Source organism: Phragmites australis, chromosome 1 (genome assembly GCF_958298935.1).
Source record: "Phragmites australis chromosome 1, lpPhrAust1.1, whole genome shotgun sequence".
Lineage (NCBI taxonomy): Eukaryota > Viridiplantae > Streptophyta > Magnoliopsida > Poales > Poaceae > Phragmites > Phragmites australis.
Genome location: NC_084921.1, coordinates 52,022,940 through 52,040,387, shown reverse-complemented (window position 1 = coordinate 52,040,387; position 17,448 = coordinate 52,022,940). Strand labels below are relative to the sequence as shown.

At 46.0% G+C, this 17,448-nt stretch overlaps 1 protein-coding gene across 1 annotated transcript; it reads left to right on the top strand.

Annotated features, from left to right (window-relative positions):
* The first annotated feature begins 11,869 nt into the window (after nucleotides 1-11,869).
* Nucleotides 11,870-16,019, top strand: LOC133926511 (formin-like protein 1). The gene is made up of 4 exons (XM_062372488.1): nucleotides 11,870-13,534; nucleotides 13,621-13,820; nucleotides 14,536-14,783; nucleotides 14,909-16,019. The coding sequence occupies exons 1-4, from the start codon at nucleotides 12,012-12,014 to the stop codon at nucleotides 15,734-15,736; spliced, it is 2,799 nt and encodes a 932-aa protein (XP_062228472.1). The 5' UTR covers nucleotides 11,870-12,011; the 3' UTR covers nucleotides 15,737-16,019.
* Nucleotides 16,020-17,448: the final 1,429 nt, after the last annotated feature.

Below are 17,448 nucleotides of genomic sequence, written 5' to 3'. Positions count from 1 at the left end.
AAGCCGACTCTGTTGGAGCGCAGATACAGAGCGAGTACGATCCGCATCTGATGTGTGTCGGAGAGTGAACTCCTGTCGCAGGGATCCCGAGAGACCCTTTTTTAGAGATTCGGCCGGGGGGATGATCCTGGAAAAGCTTGTTTGGGAAATAAGCGGGAACGGAAATAAATACGATGGCTGGCGGGAGACGATCACCCTAATGCAAGAAAAAGTGGGTACGCCGGGTTTTAGACAGGTTCGGGCCGCACGGAGGCGTAACACCCTACTCCTGTATGAACACTATATTTATCCTTGAAGAGAATTCTTCAAGGAGGTATCTGGTTCTAAGGGGAGAGCTGTTTACAAAGAGCTTGAGGCTCTTATGTTCTAGCTTAACTCGAGCTGGTTCGAGTGTCTGTCGATCTATCTTTGGCCTGGTTCGTCGGAGATTGTTGGTCGTCTGGTGGTCGAAGGCTTTTTTTTCTTTTTTTTTTAGTGTTCTCCATCCTTTCCTTTTATAGGCGCGCCGACCTCAACATATCCTGAATGGGAAAGAGGGGACACGAATGCCAAGGTGCCACGGAGAAAGGCGTAATCATTTCATTTTGGCGAAGTGACAGGGGCGGTGGAGAAATGCGGCGCGCATTCGACCACCAGTCGCTGCGGAAGCCTTGGGGCGCCCTAAAAGGGGCCCACCGGTCAGCCTCAGAGGTGCCCAGTGCGCCCACCCTGTCTTGTTCTTCTGCCAGGGCAGGGTGGCAGGCGGAGTGCTTCGATTCTGGCAACGTTATCCCGAGGCATCTGGATAAAAACGGGACGGGACCCGTGCATTTAATGGACCCACGGCCCCCTGCTAGTGCATGGCAGGGTCTGACACTGGGGCGTGGGCAGCTGAGAATGTCAGGATGTCAGGATGTCAGACCGCGCGTGCCTATTAAATGCGGCATTGGGCCTTTGACTGGATGACACCCTGACGACGGGACCCTTCGGGTCGTTGAATGATCTTGCGCGAACCTTCGGGGCACCGAGTCCTCGGGGGCTGCCACGTGCAGCCCCGAGCACTCTCTCCCGAGCACTTCAGTGGGACCTTCGGGGCACCGAGTCCTCGGGGGCTGCCACGTGCAGCCCCGAGCACTCTCTCCCGAGCACTTCGGTGGGACCTTCGGGGCACCGAGTCCTCGGGGGCTGCCACGTGCAGCCCCGAGCACTCTCTCCCGAGCACTTCGGTGGGACCTTCGGGGCACCGAGTCCTCGGGGGCTGCCACGTGCAGCCCCGAGCACTCTCTCCGAGCACTTCGGTGGGACCTTCGGGGCACCGAGTCCTCGGGGGCTGCCACGTGCAGCCCCGAGCACTCTCTCCCGAGCACTTCGGTGGGACCTTCGGGGCACCGAGTCCTCGGGGGCTGCCACGTGCAGCCCCGAGCACTCTCTCCCGAGCACTTTGGTCTTAGTATTTGGACCCTGCAGATCATCGGGGAACTAGGGTGCTCGGGAACCAGAGGCGGCGGCCCCGAGCACCTTCTCCCGGGACTTAGCTTTTTCTTACCTCGCAGGGTGGTGACATGTGGTGGATAGCCGGTCTGGCCTCGGGACTTAGGGACCCCTGGTTCTGAATACACCGATAATATGGATGTGGATGCCGCTTCGGATAGAGCTCCTGCTGGAGTTAGTCTCATCAGATTAGGTTTTCAAAGTTAACTAGTTAGTGCATGCAGTTTAGTTCATCGGTTGTGGTCTTTGTTAAATTATAAGTGCCTTGTTTATTTTTTTTATCAGATTTGGCTTTTGAAGTTAATTAGTTGGTGCATATAGTCAATATAATATTAAAGTCATAATCTTAAATTTGAGTTCTAATCGACGCAATTTAATAAAACAAACTATTCGTCCACTCCTTTTTCCGGTTTTAGGCACGGAGAAGTCTGCACATGAGGGGTGTCTCTTTGAGCCAACAACCGAGTGGCGAGTACAAGTACTTGGCTTTGACCTTTGCAGCATCCTTGCTACTTACCTGCTACTGTATTCGTCCTTCGATGGCTACGTGCAGCCACAATCAACAAGGTGGATGACATTTGCTGGCACGGAGCGTCAAGCTCAAGCGCAATAGTACGTCCAATGCCAAACGTAGCAAACAAGAGCCAGTCCAGATGTTCGAACGGAACGGTGGATGAAACCATCGGGAAGATGCAGCTACACCGTGCACAAAGCAGCACACGAGTTTTAATTCTCCGTGACAAACTACCAGGAACCAAATCATATACTAGTAGAATCAGCAGTCCTGCAGCAGTAAACTATAGCAAACTGTGGCGCCCTTGAGACGACGGCATCCGTCCACGTTTCCCTGCAGTTTATTACGAGTCCTCCTCTGACACAGCTCGGGGATCAGTTTACCAATCTCAAGGTGGACGGCACGATTAGTTAATCGGCCGGACGACTAAACGGTCTACTAATGACGTGACCCAGACGAAAACAGAAGGCTCGACCGATCACTTGCCGATTAAATCAGTCTCGATTAGTTTCCCCATGCAACGCGTCGTCAGATGCTCTCTCCTACCACGCCGGCACGCCGGTCTGAAGTCTGAAGGCGTTGCTGTGAGCCGACATCGGCGGCAAGGAAGGGAGAACGTACGCTTCGTTCTGGGGATGCTCTGGCTCTGGAGGTAGCACATATACCCATGACCCATCGATCGTGTACTACCGTGCAAGGGACAAGCGTACCAAGAGAATTACACTGTTGTCTGGGCTCGCATGTCACCGAGAGCGCGCGGCTCCAACGGTCGTTAGTCAAAGTGATAAATTAAAGCAGCAAAGATGGAGTACCAAAGCTGTGCAAGTGTACTAGCATCAGCAGTCTAGGACTACTGGACATCATGAAGCTTAATTATATATAACCCTATATATATCTAATCTACCTCGTCTCAAAAGTTAAAGAACGGCACAGTACTAGTAGTACTCCAGTACTACTACTACATGAAATGTGTCAAAGAAAATAAAAAAAATGTGTGTCACTTTCATGATAATCGCCGTGCTTTACCAGAGCAGCTAGCCCGGTAGGTCAAGTGTCCAAACATACGCACTCGATCGATCATATGGCAGAGCTCGACGTACGGGCTGCTCGTTCGCTATCGTCTCCGTCAGTTGATGGTTCGACGCGATCGATCAAAATCGGATGGTGACTGGCCGTCGTCAGAAATCACAATAATGCACAAGGTTTCCTAAATGTAGGGAGACGGAACGGAACGGCGTATATATATGATCATGGTACGTAGTTGAGCTCCTCTAGCTGCTCGGCATTGGGCTGGATGAATAGATAATTCATGATCGATACGTATGGCCGTATGGGTCGACGCGTGAAATACATCTGGCTGGTCTGGCGTCGACACTATTATACTCCCGTTTGTATAGCCTTGTTAACCGGTGCCTAAATATGTGGGTACCGGGGTCTGTTTGATAGAGTTTTTTTATTTAAATTTTATATGAATAGTGATTCTCTAGTGAAAATAATTATGTGGTTAAAAGTGATTTCATAATAATTTTTTAGAATAAACTATACAAAGGAAATGATTTTATACGGGGAGTGAATCAACGAAAACTACTTTTTTCAGCTCACAACTTTAGTTTATTTTAAAGAATCACTTCTACGGATTCACTCAGAGGTTAAAAGCTGAAACCTGCTATTTAGCAAAACTCCTCTTAATTTCAATCGAAAAGATACTTTATAAACTCTGTCAAATATACCTAAATCAATCAGTCTGAAACTACAAGTACACTATTGGAGATCCTTAATTCCGCGGTACGTGCCACGCAAGACGATAGGTACAGCCATACATGATGTATACAGGTACACAGAAGATCACATATACGAGATACGATGCATGGGTACGTGACCACTTATACGCAGGCGCGTACGTACAGTATCGGCCGGTGCAGGTCCCAGCCCCAGCCTTAGCCTGGCACAAGTTACCTCGGACCCTGCAGCCGTCCACGCGACCATGCAGAGACCAGGAAGGAGCGCACGAGTAGACGCCGAGTGCGGGCAACGCGCGGCCAGCTACGTTGCTGCGACGCGCCCACGTACAAATCCACCCACGCCCCCGGCGGCCATTCACCCGATCGCCTGCTCTCTCTCTCTCTCTCTCTCACTCACTCACTCACGCGTACCACGTTGGCTTGGGCACTTCTGCCTGTACGCCGTTGGAAACAAAGGCGCCGGACCGCCCCGCCCCTGGCGCCACCCATACGCGGATCGCCGAATCTCCCGCGCCGCCCCCACTGCATTCACCAAAGATAACGCTACTGCGTCGGCCACACGTGCTCGCTCCCGCAGCGCTACTTGTTCAACTGAGTACGCGTTCGATCACAGGGAGAAAAAGGAGGAGACACTGGCCTGCCCAGACGATGTAGGAGTACTATGCATGTGGTACCGCCGGCCTAGTCAAATTTGTCGGCTGCGCCGCATGTTAATTTCGTGCGTGCGGTGCTCTGTAACCCGGTAAGGTTCCGCACGATTCCACCTCGTGATCAACGTCGTCGCCCAAGCAAACTTGGTCAGATCGATCTTCCATTTGGCTGCAAAAAAACGATCTTCCGTTTGTACGAACACAAGAGAGCCCGTGTGAGATGCAATCTTACCTAATCATGCCAACCGATCACTGGGAGCATGAGTGCCAAATCTATACTAATAAAAAAAAAGATAAAAACTAGTTTCCAACCATGTGAATATTCGCTCGCTAGTTCACACCCTCGCTTCCACGGCCTGCATCCCTGCACACAAAACACCTCTTTCATTCTCCATTATTCCCCATCGCTCCGTTCCCCTCATCCCCTCAGCTCGTTTCTCTCCCAAATCAATCTCTTATCCCTTCCGATTGTTCTTCCTAGAAATCAATTGCTCATTCCTTCCCTAATTTTTTCCCATCTCTCTAGGACAAGGGCGAGATTAGGTCACAAATCAACCAGGATCTAGTAGCTAGTTGGTGCGGTTTCCGATCGATATCAGAATAGTTTTGTCTTGCGTGCGTGCTTTAACTTGCATGTTGTCTGCTTGACGTGACGATCTTGAGCTATAAGGTATTTCTTATTCTATTATTTTAGTAAATTTTTTGTAATTTTTTCATTATTTTCATTATAAATTTTAGCTATTGATTAATTGTATTTTACATGGACTCTTTATTTAGCTATTTAATTTTTATAATAATTTAATTTTTTATAAGACTATATTTGATATGGATCCTTATTTTTTATATTCTAACCTCAATTTTAATTATTATTAATTTATTCTATTTGGAGTCTTTATTTATATATTTTGCATCCCGAGCCCTATGAAAATTGAACTACTAATTTTTCATAAATTTTAATTCTAAATTTAGGTATTTATTAATCTTATTTGATATGGACTCTTTGGTTTTCAAATTAGATATTTATTAATTGTATTTGATATAGGTTTTTTTAATATAGACCGTTAGATGTTCATCAAAATAAGTGGTATAAATTATTTTCTTTTTTCGATTAATGTGATAATTTTATGATATTGAGAGCGAACGTGGTGGCTTCTTTTTCTCTTTAAATAATAATATAATAAATATTAGTATATAACGGGTTAAAAATATAAAAAGTCATAAATTGGAGTGAGTATTAGTATCAGGTACATAGTTCTTCAATTGTGTGGGCACTATTTCTGTTGGCTCTAACGAGCTATTTCTACAGGTTATGATGTTACACTTGTGTTATACGTCACACCTACTATGGCCAAAGGTACAATAATTTTGTAACTTGAATTTTTGGCATGAGTGGAGTTCGACCCGAACAAGTAGGCTCACCAACTGCTTACTGCATTCCAGCGCATCTATTCAATTACTAAACTCAAAACCGAATCACTGTTGTGCTAACTAACTCCACAAAACCCAACATTTCTAATCATTCAGTGACAAAAGCAATAATTTATCCATCTATTATCCAAATATGATTTTATTAATTTTTTAGTTGACTAGTTATTGGGCTCATCTACGTGCGATATATCAGTCAGGAGTTGTGGGAGGCGGCTGACGTGCATGGTGTGCAGCGCGCTGGATAGACGGGCGAGTGAGTCAGAGGCGAAACGCAAGAGCAGAACACATGTGAGCGAAATAGTTGAGTTTAAGTGACATGAGATAGATAATTTCTACAAAATTTAAATAATCTGATTAGAGATAGAGCATCCTGACTATTTAAAAAATCACTACGTATATTATATTTTAAATAGTAAAGATTTTTGATGTCGAATACATATCCAACCATCCACATTCTAGATCTTTATTGCCCTTTCCCTGCCCTAACGACTTGAGCCCGCCGACCGACCCATCGTCACCGCTCGGTTAATCCCACGCCACGCCTCGTCAGAGCCAAACGTCGCTTGCCATCGTTGTGCCACCTGTGGAGGTTCCTCTTCCACTGTGAAACCTTGGTGCCTCGTAGCCGCTAGCTATTCCTCCGTGTCCCAAGGTGCTGTCACTGCTTACTGTACTATACTAAGAAGTGTGGAAGTGGAATGCAGTAGACCGCCCCTTTGGCCCTTTATCGGAGGTGGCACGCAGTTGCGGCGATCTGGCGTCGCTAGTGACAACGACGAGCCCAAAAAGGACCTACCCTCCTTACTTTTTTTATGTTTTTGATAAAAAAAATATTTTATGACTCTTATCTTCATATAAGTAGATATAACCATGTACGAGTACACTTTTAATCTCTCTGTGACTAAGATGCACATAAGTAATAAAAAAAAACACTATAAAAAACGTAACATAATGATGAGAGCGACGAACTAGAAAAAGACATGCCCCCTTACTTTTTATTTTTATGTTAGGAGCATATTCAAAGTTTAGAAATTTTGTACTGATTTTGAAAAACAAGATAGCTAGATTTACAAGAATTCCATAAATAAAATGTGCATGATCTATATAGTGCCCCCACTTTCACATAAAATTCGATACAAATATACAACCGCCTAATGCCCTATCACACCTATTTTCAAAAGAATAAATTAGATGTATTCTACATGTATATTAGTATCAGTTCTTATCATAAATATAATGACGTCATTAGTGATAAATAGTACTATATTATATAAAACAACTTTATTAAAATAATAAAAAAGTTTTAAACAACATCAAAAGAACAAGAGAAAACTCTAACGAAAGCTTCAATGCATACTACAGACAATCGATCGGAGGCAACATAACATAGGATGCTCCGTCTTCCTTGTAGTCTTTAGCTTTATTGATTTTCGTGCAGTCTTCTCCAACTAAGCAATATGTATTATTGAAAATAGCAAATGTGAATACATGTTGTATTCTGCAAGTATGAAAAAAATATGATATGAGAGCTTAAGATAAGAAAGACTCGACTTATGTTTACTGTATCTGTGCCATCTTAAACTAGGATTAAAAAAATACACATCAGTCATATTTACTATATATGATGACACCAACATTAAGGTAAATAGCTTATCAGATTCCATTTGATTACCAAACTCACCAAGTATCCCATAACCTGACTACCAACTCATCGGGTTACCACCACCCGACTACCAGAACCAACCATCCCAGATCTCCCACTAATCATGAAGGTCAAAGCCCGCTCTTGAACGTGAGAACGACTGATATATCAATTTTACACTCTACAGAGGTTGCACACTTTACCAACGAGTTGTGATTTCTATGTTGCTTCACACTTACAGAGTGTAGAGTCAGGGGTCTCACTACAGGGCCTTTACAAAGCGCTCCTTAATCCATATACACTCACTAAGATTTTATCCACTGTAGATGCTCCCTCTTGTGCCACTTAACAGCCAACTAGTGCATACAGAATAAGGATAACATCTAATTAATTGGCCAGGTCATTTGATCTTTCCGAATCTTACGGACGAGAGTCATCCTAAGGGGGTAGCTTTGTGACACTTGTTTCGTTTTCGCGCCGGGCCAACCCATCTTCCCGCGCACCATGGGCCGATGCCAACCGAAGCCTAGCCCACTCCTTCCCTCTCCCCATCCCACTACTGCGCCGAGCCCACCTGTCATCCCCTTCTTCCATCTCCAGCTGCACATGCAACCGCCCGCTCGAAACCGTCAGCGCACGCCTCCACCCCCGTGCCCCACATCTCTGCAACGGGTAGCTCCCTCTCTGTGCTATAAAATGGCCTCTGCAGCACCCCGCCGCCCTCTCTTTCTCCCTCACCCCATTGCCAACCACATTGAGTGCCATTGACGACGCGAAAGCATCGCTGCGCGCCGTCCACCGCACTCGATCCCTCCTCGTCACAATTGAGAACGCCACCGACATCGTAGGAGCACAAGAAGCCTTCTCCGCCGCTCTTCAATGTCGTTCCACCACCGCAAGCCGTTTCCCGTCGAGCTCTTGTTTCCCCGCTGCACCCTAAGGCCCGCTAACCGCCTCTTTGGCATCGCATGACCGCCGGTTAGCCTTCCTGATCTTCAATTTTGCTTCTTTATCGCCGTAGCTGAGTCCCCGCCAAGCTCCAATCGTGTCATCGCCTTCTCACCATCCCTGACCACCGCTGAGCCATTGTCGGTCGCCGTGAAGCTCTCAGTGAGAATCCTCGTCGCCACTTCGTTCGTTTGCATCATTCCCCGTCACTTTTGGTAGCCCGAAGCGCTAGATCGAGCATCTCCGGCGATGCTCCGGCCTTGTTCGAGGCGGCACCGCCGCTTCCCTGTCGCCGCTGGCCGCCAAACTTCCCCCGATCATCGTGGGTCGTTAGATCCCTCATGTGCGATCGAGATTATAGGATTAGATACCCCTTCGCCCCTTTAAATCGTAGCCACCGGTTTTGAGATCAACATTGTAGATTTAAATAGCCTAATCCTAGTCAACGCTACCATGTGTGCATGCCACGCGTGCACTTTCATCCCACATGGCACGACCACGTTAGCAACTGAGCCCAGTTAGCCTCCTAGTAATCCAGTGATGTCAACATGACACAATAAATAGGATTTTCAATACAAAGCAAAATCTTTTGTTCTCGAAAAATAGGTAATTTTACATTTAGACCCTAAACTTTTCTATTTTCAAAATAAGCCATTGTCAACTCATGTTATTTTACTTTTAGCCCCTTGTCATTTTGTTTATTTGCATATAGGTCCCTAAACTTTTAAAAATTAGTCCCTAAAACTTTCTACTTTTATCAAATAACCTTGTTGTTTTACAGAAAAGCCCTTATAGCTTAAAACCCTTGTAACTTTTTCGTTATAGCTCTGTTTTAGACGATGCTTGCGCTCTCGCGGTCATAGCGGCGAGTTCACTCTATTAGTAAGCTTTTATAGTGCTTTGCTACTGTTTGATATACTGTTCTTAGATGTTTGTGCTTGCTTATTTCCAGCTGTCACGATTGCATTAGGAGACGAGCAGTTTGTGAATATGCAGGACCTGGCTTTCGAGGAGTTTAGGCAACTCGTTGTTAAAGGCAAGTGCTCTTGATCACATTGACCCTATTGTAGAAAAGTGTGTCTTTTACTTTCTAATTGCATGCTTTGACAATATGACTCCTATGTTTAGGTTTATTAGTACTTTCTATGATTATCCTTGTTGCTGGTGTTGTAGTTTGGGTGTCAAGAGTAGAAATACTTAGTTGTGCTGTCAAGTCAGGTAGGATAAATATTAATTTGATTAATGGTCTATACAACATGAACTGATTTGGGTAATCTTTTGTAGCAATATGGATCATAGGTATCTAAGCATGTTAGTTTGGTTGGTATGGCTGTTGTGTGCGTATTAGATGATGTGCAAGTATTCGCTTTAGATTTTAAGGACCGGTTTGTGGAGCATGTATCTCGGCTAAACAACGCAACCACGAGGCTTATGTGGGTACGATGTGGACAATTAATTAGAAATCTTCCTTATTCTATATACACCATTTGACTGTTGAGTGGCACAAGAGGGGGCCTCTGCAGTGGATGAAGTCCCTGTTAGTGGTGAAATTTTATTGGGTGCATATGGATTTGGAGGAGCTTTATAAAGGTCTTGTAGTGAGACCCCGGCTCTACACCCCTGAAGTGTAAAGCAAAACGAGAATCACGGCTGGTGGGTAAAATGTGCAACCTCTGCAGAGTATAAAACTGATCGATTAGTCGTGCTCATGGTCAAGAATGAGCTTGGACTTTTTCATGATTAGTGGGGATCTTGGATGGTTGGTTTTGCGTGGTCGGGTGGTGGTAGCCGGATATGGAATATCTGGTGAGTCTGGTAGTCGGATGGAATCTGATGAGCTATTCCTTTAATGTTGGTGTCATTACACATAAATGTAGTAAATCTGAGTCAACCTTTCTTATCTTAAGCCTTCATATCATGTTTTTTCATACTTGCTGAGTACTCCATGTACTTATGCTTGCTTTCTCCCAGCCTCTTGTTGCTGCTCAGAAAGAGAAGACTTTGATGATCTCTCGAATGATGGGGCTGAGTTCTAGGTACATGAAGACTTCAACCTGGAGACGGTGTTCTAGGTTGGTGTTCACTCGGACAACACTTGACAATGGATGGAAGACCCGCTACCGCTAGAAATTATCTTAGTATTTTCTTTAAGATGTAATGAATTCTATCGTTATGTAATGATACTGTAATAACTTCACTTATGACATCACCGTGTGTATGAAAACTGATTCTGGCATATATGTGGAGTATATCTGATTCGTTCTCTTGAAATCAGGTATGACACAAGCTAAGCCAAAATTTGGTAAGGAAAGAGACCAAGCTAAATCAGGGCAGTGCAAAATTTTGACCATTAAAATGACATTTGTTTCATGGCCATACCAAATTTGAGATAGATACCAAAATTAGAGGAAAAAATGGTGTTTGGATTGAAGCCATGTCAAAATCTGACAAAACTCTTAGTATGACATGTGGGTCTCACTTATCAATAATTTTTTTTCATCAAAATATAGTTATTTGAGATCTTGTGTTTGTAGATCTAATTATAAGAAATATTATGGTAAAAAATATCATAAATTGGATATACGGTTTAGGAGATAAAATGGTATGAAATTTGTTAACCTAAAATTTTGGAACCAGTACGATCTCTCGTGCTGCCACGTCACACATGAAAATTGGTTTGGCTGGCTGGTTAGCTCGGGCGAGCGAAGTTGCCGCCCGGGCTGACCCTAGTTACGTGAAGAAAAATTTTGGCATGAAATTTCTTTAACCTGATCAAAATTTGGCGTCTAACCAAATGGCAGCTAAATTAGCAGGACAAGACTAAAAATTGGCTTAGCTCGTAGTGGCTTGCATCCAAACACGCTATTAGTGGCCAACCAAACAGACGTTAATGGCAAATCCAAAATAATACTCCACCTCTATGTAAGCTGGAATAGGCTACAGTTTACAGAGGTAAGTTTGAACAGCAGTATCTTACCTACAAATAGTGGTTTATAAACAGGAACTATATAAACAGTAATCCAGTGTACAGTAATCTTGTACCAATTCTTACCAACAAAAATTACGGTAGGTTAGAGCGTCTCCAACCGAGCTCTTTTCTCACCCCTATCCTATATTTGAAGAAAAAACGGTGAAAATCGGTCTCCAACCAACCTCCTATCCGACCTCCTTTATTTGAGGAGCCCTCAAATCTCCTCCCTCACCCCCTATATCTAGGGGCTTCTTATCCAACCTCTCATTTGGGAGAGAGGGGAGAGAGAGAGGAGAGAGGAGAGAGATGAGAGAGAGTTATCAGATATTAATAAAATAGATATGATTCGAATATAAAGGGTCAAATATGAGAGGTTTGTTGGAACGCGTTGAGAAATACAAAATAAAATCTAGATGAGGAGCCCTTAAATAAGAGAAATAGAGGATTTAATATGAGTAGTCGGCTGGAGATGCTTACAGTAGTATTCATGTTACCAGTAACGTGAACCGGTTCCATGTAAGCAGTATCCACAACAACACCTCACCTCCTCCTCTCGCTCTCTCTCTATCCAAGATCTGTCGACACACACCACACCAATACACCTACACACGCAGCTTTTGATCTTGTTCTTGCTTCTTCCATCACAATGCCACCTCCTCGCCAATTCTTGCAGCTGTTGCTACCCATCTTGCTCGCCACTTGCTGCGTCGATGGCGCCAACGCTCCGGACGCTCCCGCCACCGCGAGGAGGCAGCTCCACCAGCCGTTCTTCCCAGATCAGCCCGCGCAGCCGTCCGCTCCGCCGCCGGCGCCCGCGCCGCCGTTCTTTCCAACGCTGCCGGTGCCACCCCCGCCGCCGATGCCGACGGGGCAGAACCAACCGACGTACCCTGCTCTGGTGCTCCCCAACACCGGTTCCAGTGGCGGGACGCCTCCGGCCGGCGGCTCGCACGGGTCCAACAAGTCGTCCAAGCTCGTCCCGGCCATACTGCTACCGCTGCTCACGGTGGCCGTGCTCGGGCTCTCCATCGCGTTCTTCTTCTCGCACCGCCGGAGCAATGCAGGGCGCGGGGGAGGAGGCGGATGTGTCGGTGGCGGGGACGCTAAGTTCTTGCACCCGGAAAGGACGAGCCTTTTCGCGCGCGATGAGTTTGGTGGAAGCGCCGGCAGGGCCGCACCGGCGGCTACGTCGGCCGAGTTCCTGTACGTGGGGACGTTGGCGAGCAGAGCGGACGAAAAGAGCAGCGACACGACGTCGTCCGGCGACGAGGAGTCCCAGAGCTGCGGCGGATCACCGGAACTCCGCCCGCTGCCACCTCTGGCGCGGCAATGTGCGCCGACGGCGTCGAGGAGCTCCGGCGGGGCCTCCCCGTCGTCCGGGGAGGAGGAATTCTACTCGCCGCGAGGCTCATCGAAGATGTCGAGCTCACGACGGACTCTGGCCGCTGCAGTCGAGGCCGCCGTGGCAGCGCGCGACCGCTCGAGGGGCGTGTCCCCCGGGTCGACCCTGAGCACGCCGTCGTACCCGTCGTCGCCGGGCGCGACGATGTCCCCCGCGCCCGCTTCACCACCTGCCTTCTCCAGCCCCGGCGAATCCGGTCGCCGCTCCGTCAAGTCAAGATCGGAGAGCGCGCGCATCGTCAGCCTCCCGCCGGCTCCTCCGACTCCACCCCCACCTCCTCCGTTCGCGCCGACACTGCCACCACCGCCACCTCCTCGCCGGAAACCACCCTCCCCGTCACCACCTTGCTCTCCGCTCAACGACACCTCAGGTCTCAGATCCACCACCGACGCCATCTCAAGAAACCCATTTGCCCAGCCACCACCCCCACCTACAAGCACTCACCCGCCACCTCCGCCTCCAGGCCCTCCTCCACCTCCTCCTCCTCCGCCGCCGCCCGTGGGCTACTGGGAGAGCCGCGTCCGGAAGCCTGACACATCGAAAGAAACCCGATCTCCCGCGCTGTCGCCGCAGTCCCAAGCAGCCAACTTCAGGAGCGTTCCTCCCACCGACGCGTTCCCGAGCCGGCTGCCGGAGAGTGCGGACCAGGGCGACAAGTCCGAGGAGACGACGCCGCGGCCGAAGCTCAAGCCTCTGCACTGGGACAAGGTCCGGGCCAGCTCCGACCGCGTCATGGTGTGGGATCAGCTCAAATCCAGCTCATTCCAGTGAGAGCTCTGCGAAATTTCTCTTTTTTTCAGTTGCTTCAGCTGTTCTTGGTAGTTTCTTGACTACTTTCACTGAATTCTTGCAGGGTGAACGAAGAAATGATCGAGACGTTGTTCATTTGCAACCCGGCCAATGCGGCGGTGAAGGAGGCAACGAGGAGGCCGGTGCTGCCAGCGCCCAAGGCCGAGAACAAGGTGCTGGATCCAAAGAAGGCGCAGAACATTGCCATCTTGCTGCGCGCGCTGAATGTGACCAAGGAGGAGGTCTGCGATGCGCTCTGCGAAGGTGAACAAGATCCTCATTCACACGAGTTATCAGAATTCACAACTCAGTCATTTTGGTTAGCTGCGTACGTACTGCATTGGATCGAGAAATTCAGATTTGGCATTGAATTCACAATTCAGTCATTTTGGTTAGCTGCGTACATACTGCATTGGATCGAGAAATTCAGATTTGGCATTGAATTCACAATTCAGTCATTTTGGTTCACTGACTTTTTTTTCGATTGCATAGGATTCATTTCACTCGTGAGTTGTGTGAGTCGTCTTTGACCATATTTAGCTTGTGAATGGCTGCAGCCATGCTTCTCCGTATGGTGTGGTTGGGCTTTTAATACGTTTGTCTGAAATAAGTGAATGCAACCATGGAGCAGCTGAGAGTCGTTGCTGAATTAGCTAGCCATTTTATGCTGAATAATTAAATGAGGTGCTGAAATTTATTTCTGCGGTGAACTGGTGAAGGATGTCTGATAAACTGAATTTGGCATCATTTCTCCTTTCGCTCTATCCATAGTTGCCCACTATAGGAACAATCATTTTCACTGGATATATGATGTACCATGACTTTGGAGCAAATAATTGGAAGCAAGTTGTACTATTGCTGAATTCTAGAATTTCTGCTCAGTCAATAAGATTGATCCTTCATAAATTTTCTTTAGGGAATTTGACAATTAACTTAGGATTTATTGCTTCACTCATTAGTGTCTGAAAACTTAACACAGGTAACACAGAGAGCCTCGGAGCAGAATTACTGGAGACCTTGCTAAAGATGGCTCCTACCAAGGAAGAGGAGATTAAATTGAGAGAATTCAAAGAGAGTATCTCTCCTTTTAAACTTGGTCCTGCTGAGAAGTTCCTTAAGGCAGTCCTTGATGTCCCTTTTGCTTTCAAAAGAGTAGATGCAATGCTTTACATTGCGAACTTTGATTCAGAGGTCAATTACCTAAAGAAGTCATTTGAGACCCTTGAGGTGAGCATTATTAGTAGCATCATTCATCACTTCCCTAATGTTACTGAGCATATGCACTAAACATAACCAGTAAAATTGGCATTGGGAAGTATGTTACTGCTCCCTAACGTTTGTTTCTTACACAGACTGCTTGCGATGAGCTTAGAAGCAGCAGACTATTTTTTAAGCTCCTTGAAGCTGTTCTGAAGACTGGCAACAGGATGAATGTTGGCACAAACCGTGGCGATGCACATGCCTTCAAGCTTGATACCCTACTCAAACTGGCTGATGTCAAAGGCACTGATGGAAAGACAACCCTTCTGCACTTTGTCGTTCAGGAAATCATCCGGTCGGAGGGCTCCCGCCTCTCTGCCAGCAACCAAACAACTCCAAGAACTCAAGCAAATCCTCTACGAGAGGAGCTTGAGTGCAAAAAGCTAGGCCTCCAGGCAGTGGCTGGCCTTGCAAACGAGCTCAGCAATGTCAAGAAAGCAGCTGCCATGGATTCTGACGTGCTTAGCAGCTATGTTACGAAACTTGCTGGAGGAATAGAAAAGATCACTGAGGTGCTGCGATTGAATGAAGAGTCGAAGTCAAGGGACGATGCGTGGCAGTTCCACGACAGAATGCAGAAGTTCCTGAAGAAGGCAGACGATGAGATTATCAGAGTTCAAGCTCAGGAGAGCGTTGCATTGTCGCTTGTGAAGGAAATCACTGAGTACTTCCATGGTGACTCCGCAAAAGAGGAGGCTCACCCTTTCAGAATCTTCATGGTGGTCAGGGATTTCCTCTCGGTTCTTGACCAGGTCTGCAAGGAAGTCTGCAGAATCAATGACCGCACCATCGTTAGCTCCGTGCGCCATTTCCCGGTGCCCGTTAACCCAATGATGCCACAGTTGTTCCCGAGGATTCATGCGTTGAGAGCTGGATTCTCCGATGACGAGAGTTCAGCTACTTCAATGTCATCACCATGATCACTGGTAGTCTGCCAATAGAATTTTTCGCGGACCATCGGTAGAACACCGCCAGAGGGCAGAGGGATACAAATGGCAGCGAGCTGTTTTTTTTTTTCATTTTTGTACCTGTAGATTATAGAATGTACAAGATTTTTGCAAATATTTATTTCTATATATATAAGAAGGGATAAAATCTAGGTCAGAGGAGGAAATAAGCAGTTCATACATGTATGCGGTCTTCGCTCTTCAGTCCAGTCTGTACATGACATGAAGCAGTTAGTCAGATCTAGATCTATCCATATCTCAGAACAATGTAAAAACAATTTCCAAAAATCTGCAGAATTGTAAGGTAGCTGGACTCTGCTGTACTTGAAAAGAAAACAAAACCCATTAAACTCTGCTGGTGCAAGGAACAAAACACCAATCAGCATCATCCCTCAATAGTGTTTTGTCATCATATATTCGTTTGAAAAAGTTTTGTCATCATCTTTCCTACTGCACATATGGTCCATACTCCATACATACAACTTGTCACCCAATTTCAAAAAAACAAACAAGATATATTCTAAATATATATTAGGATTAGTTTTATCATACATGTAGTGACGTCATTAGTGATAAACAGAACTATATTGTATAAAAATAATTTTATTGAAACAAATATCGGAGTTTTAAACAGCAACAGATAAACATGAGGAAACTCCAATGAAAACTTTAGGATACTCCAACGAAAGCTTCAGGGCACATCACTTCCTTGATCTCATCATACCTTTCTCTAACTGAGCAGCATTTATTATTAAAAATAACAAATATGAGTACATATCATACTTTGTAAGTGTGAGAAAGCATGACATGAAGGCTTAAGACCATAAAGACTTGACTCAGATTTACTACATCTATATCATCCTACCTAGAACTAAAAAGACATAACAGTCTTATTTACAATGTGTGACAATACTGACTTCACAAGAACAACTCATTGAATTCCATTCGACTACAAAAACTCACCAGATATTTCATATTCGTCTAACAACTCATCGGGTTACCACCACATAACTATCAGAACCAACCTCTAAGATCCCCCACTAATCATAAAAAAAAAAATCAAAGCTCGCTCTTGACCGTGAGCACGACTGATATACCATTTTTACACTCTACAAAGGTTTACTTTACTCACGAGTCATGATTTCATAACCCGCATTACCAGGTGACAGTCTTTATGTTGCTGTGTCGGTCAAATACTTGCACACTTCCTATGGTGTGCCGCTAGGAGATCATTATAAGGCCGTTACAAAGCTCCCATCGACCCGTAAGCATCCACTAAGGTTTCACCGTTAACACTGATTTTATCACTGTAAATGCCTCATCTTGTGCCACTCAACCGTTCACTGGTGCCTACAGAACCAGTTGGGTGGGTAATTAATTGGTTTATGTCATACACATATAAGCCTCGTGGTTGCGCTATTGTGCGAGGTTACATGTCTATGAACTGATCCTTAGGATCCTATATAGGTACAAACCACAACCCAATTGTGCATTCCCGCACCCTCATCAAGTCAACCATCATGTTAGGATCCCTAATTCCATGTTGCTACAAAATTACCATTCCCGGTTCATGTTGTATAGACATTAGTCATGTTTAAATTATAACCTAACCATAACAGCGACTAGCGTATTCCTAGGACTCATACAACGACGACAAGGAAAATCATGGAAGAATCCACTAAACC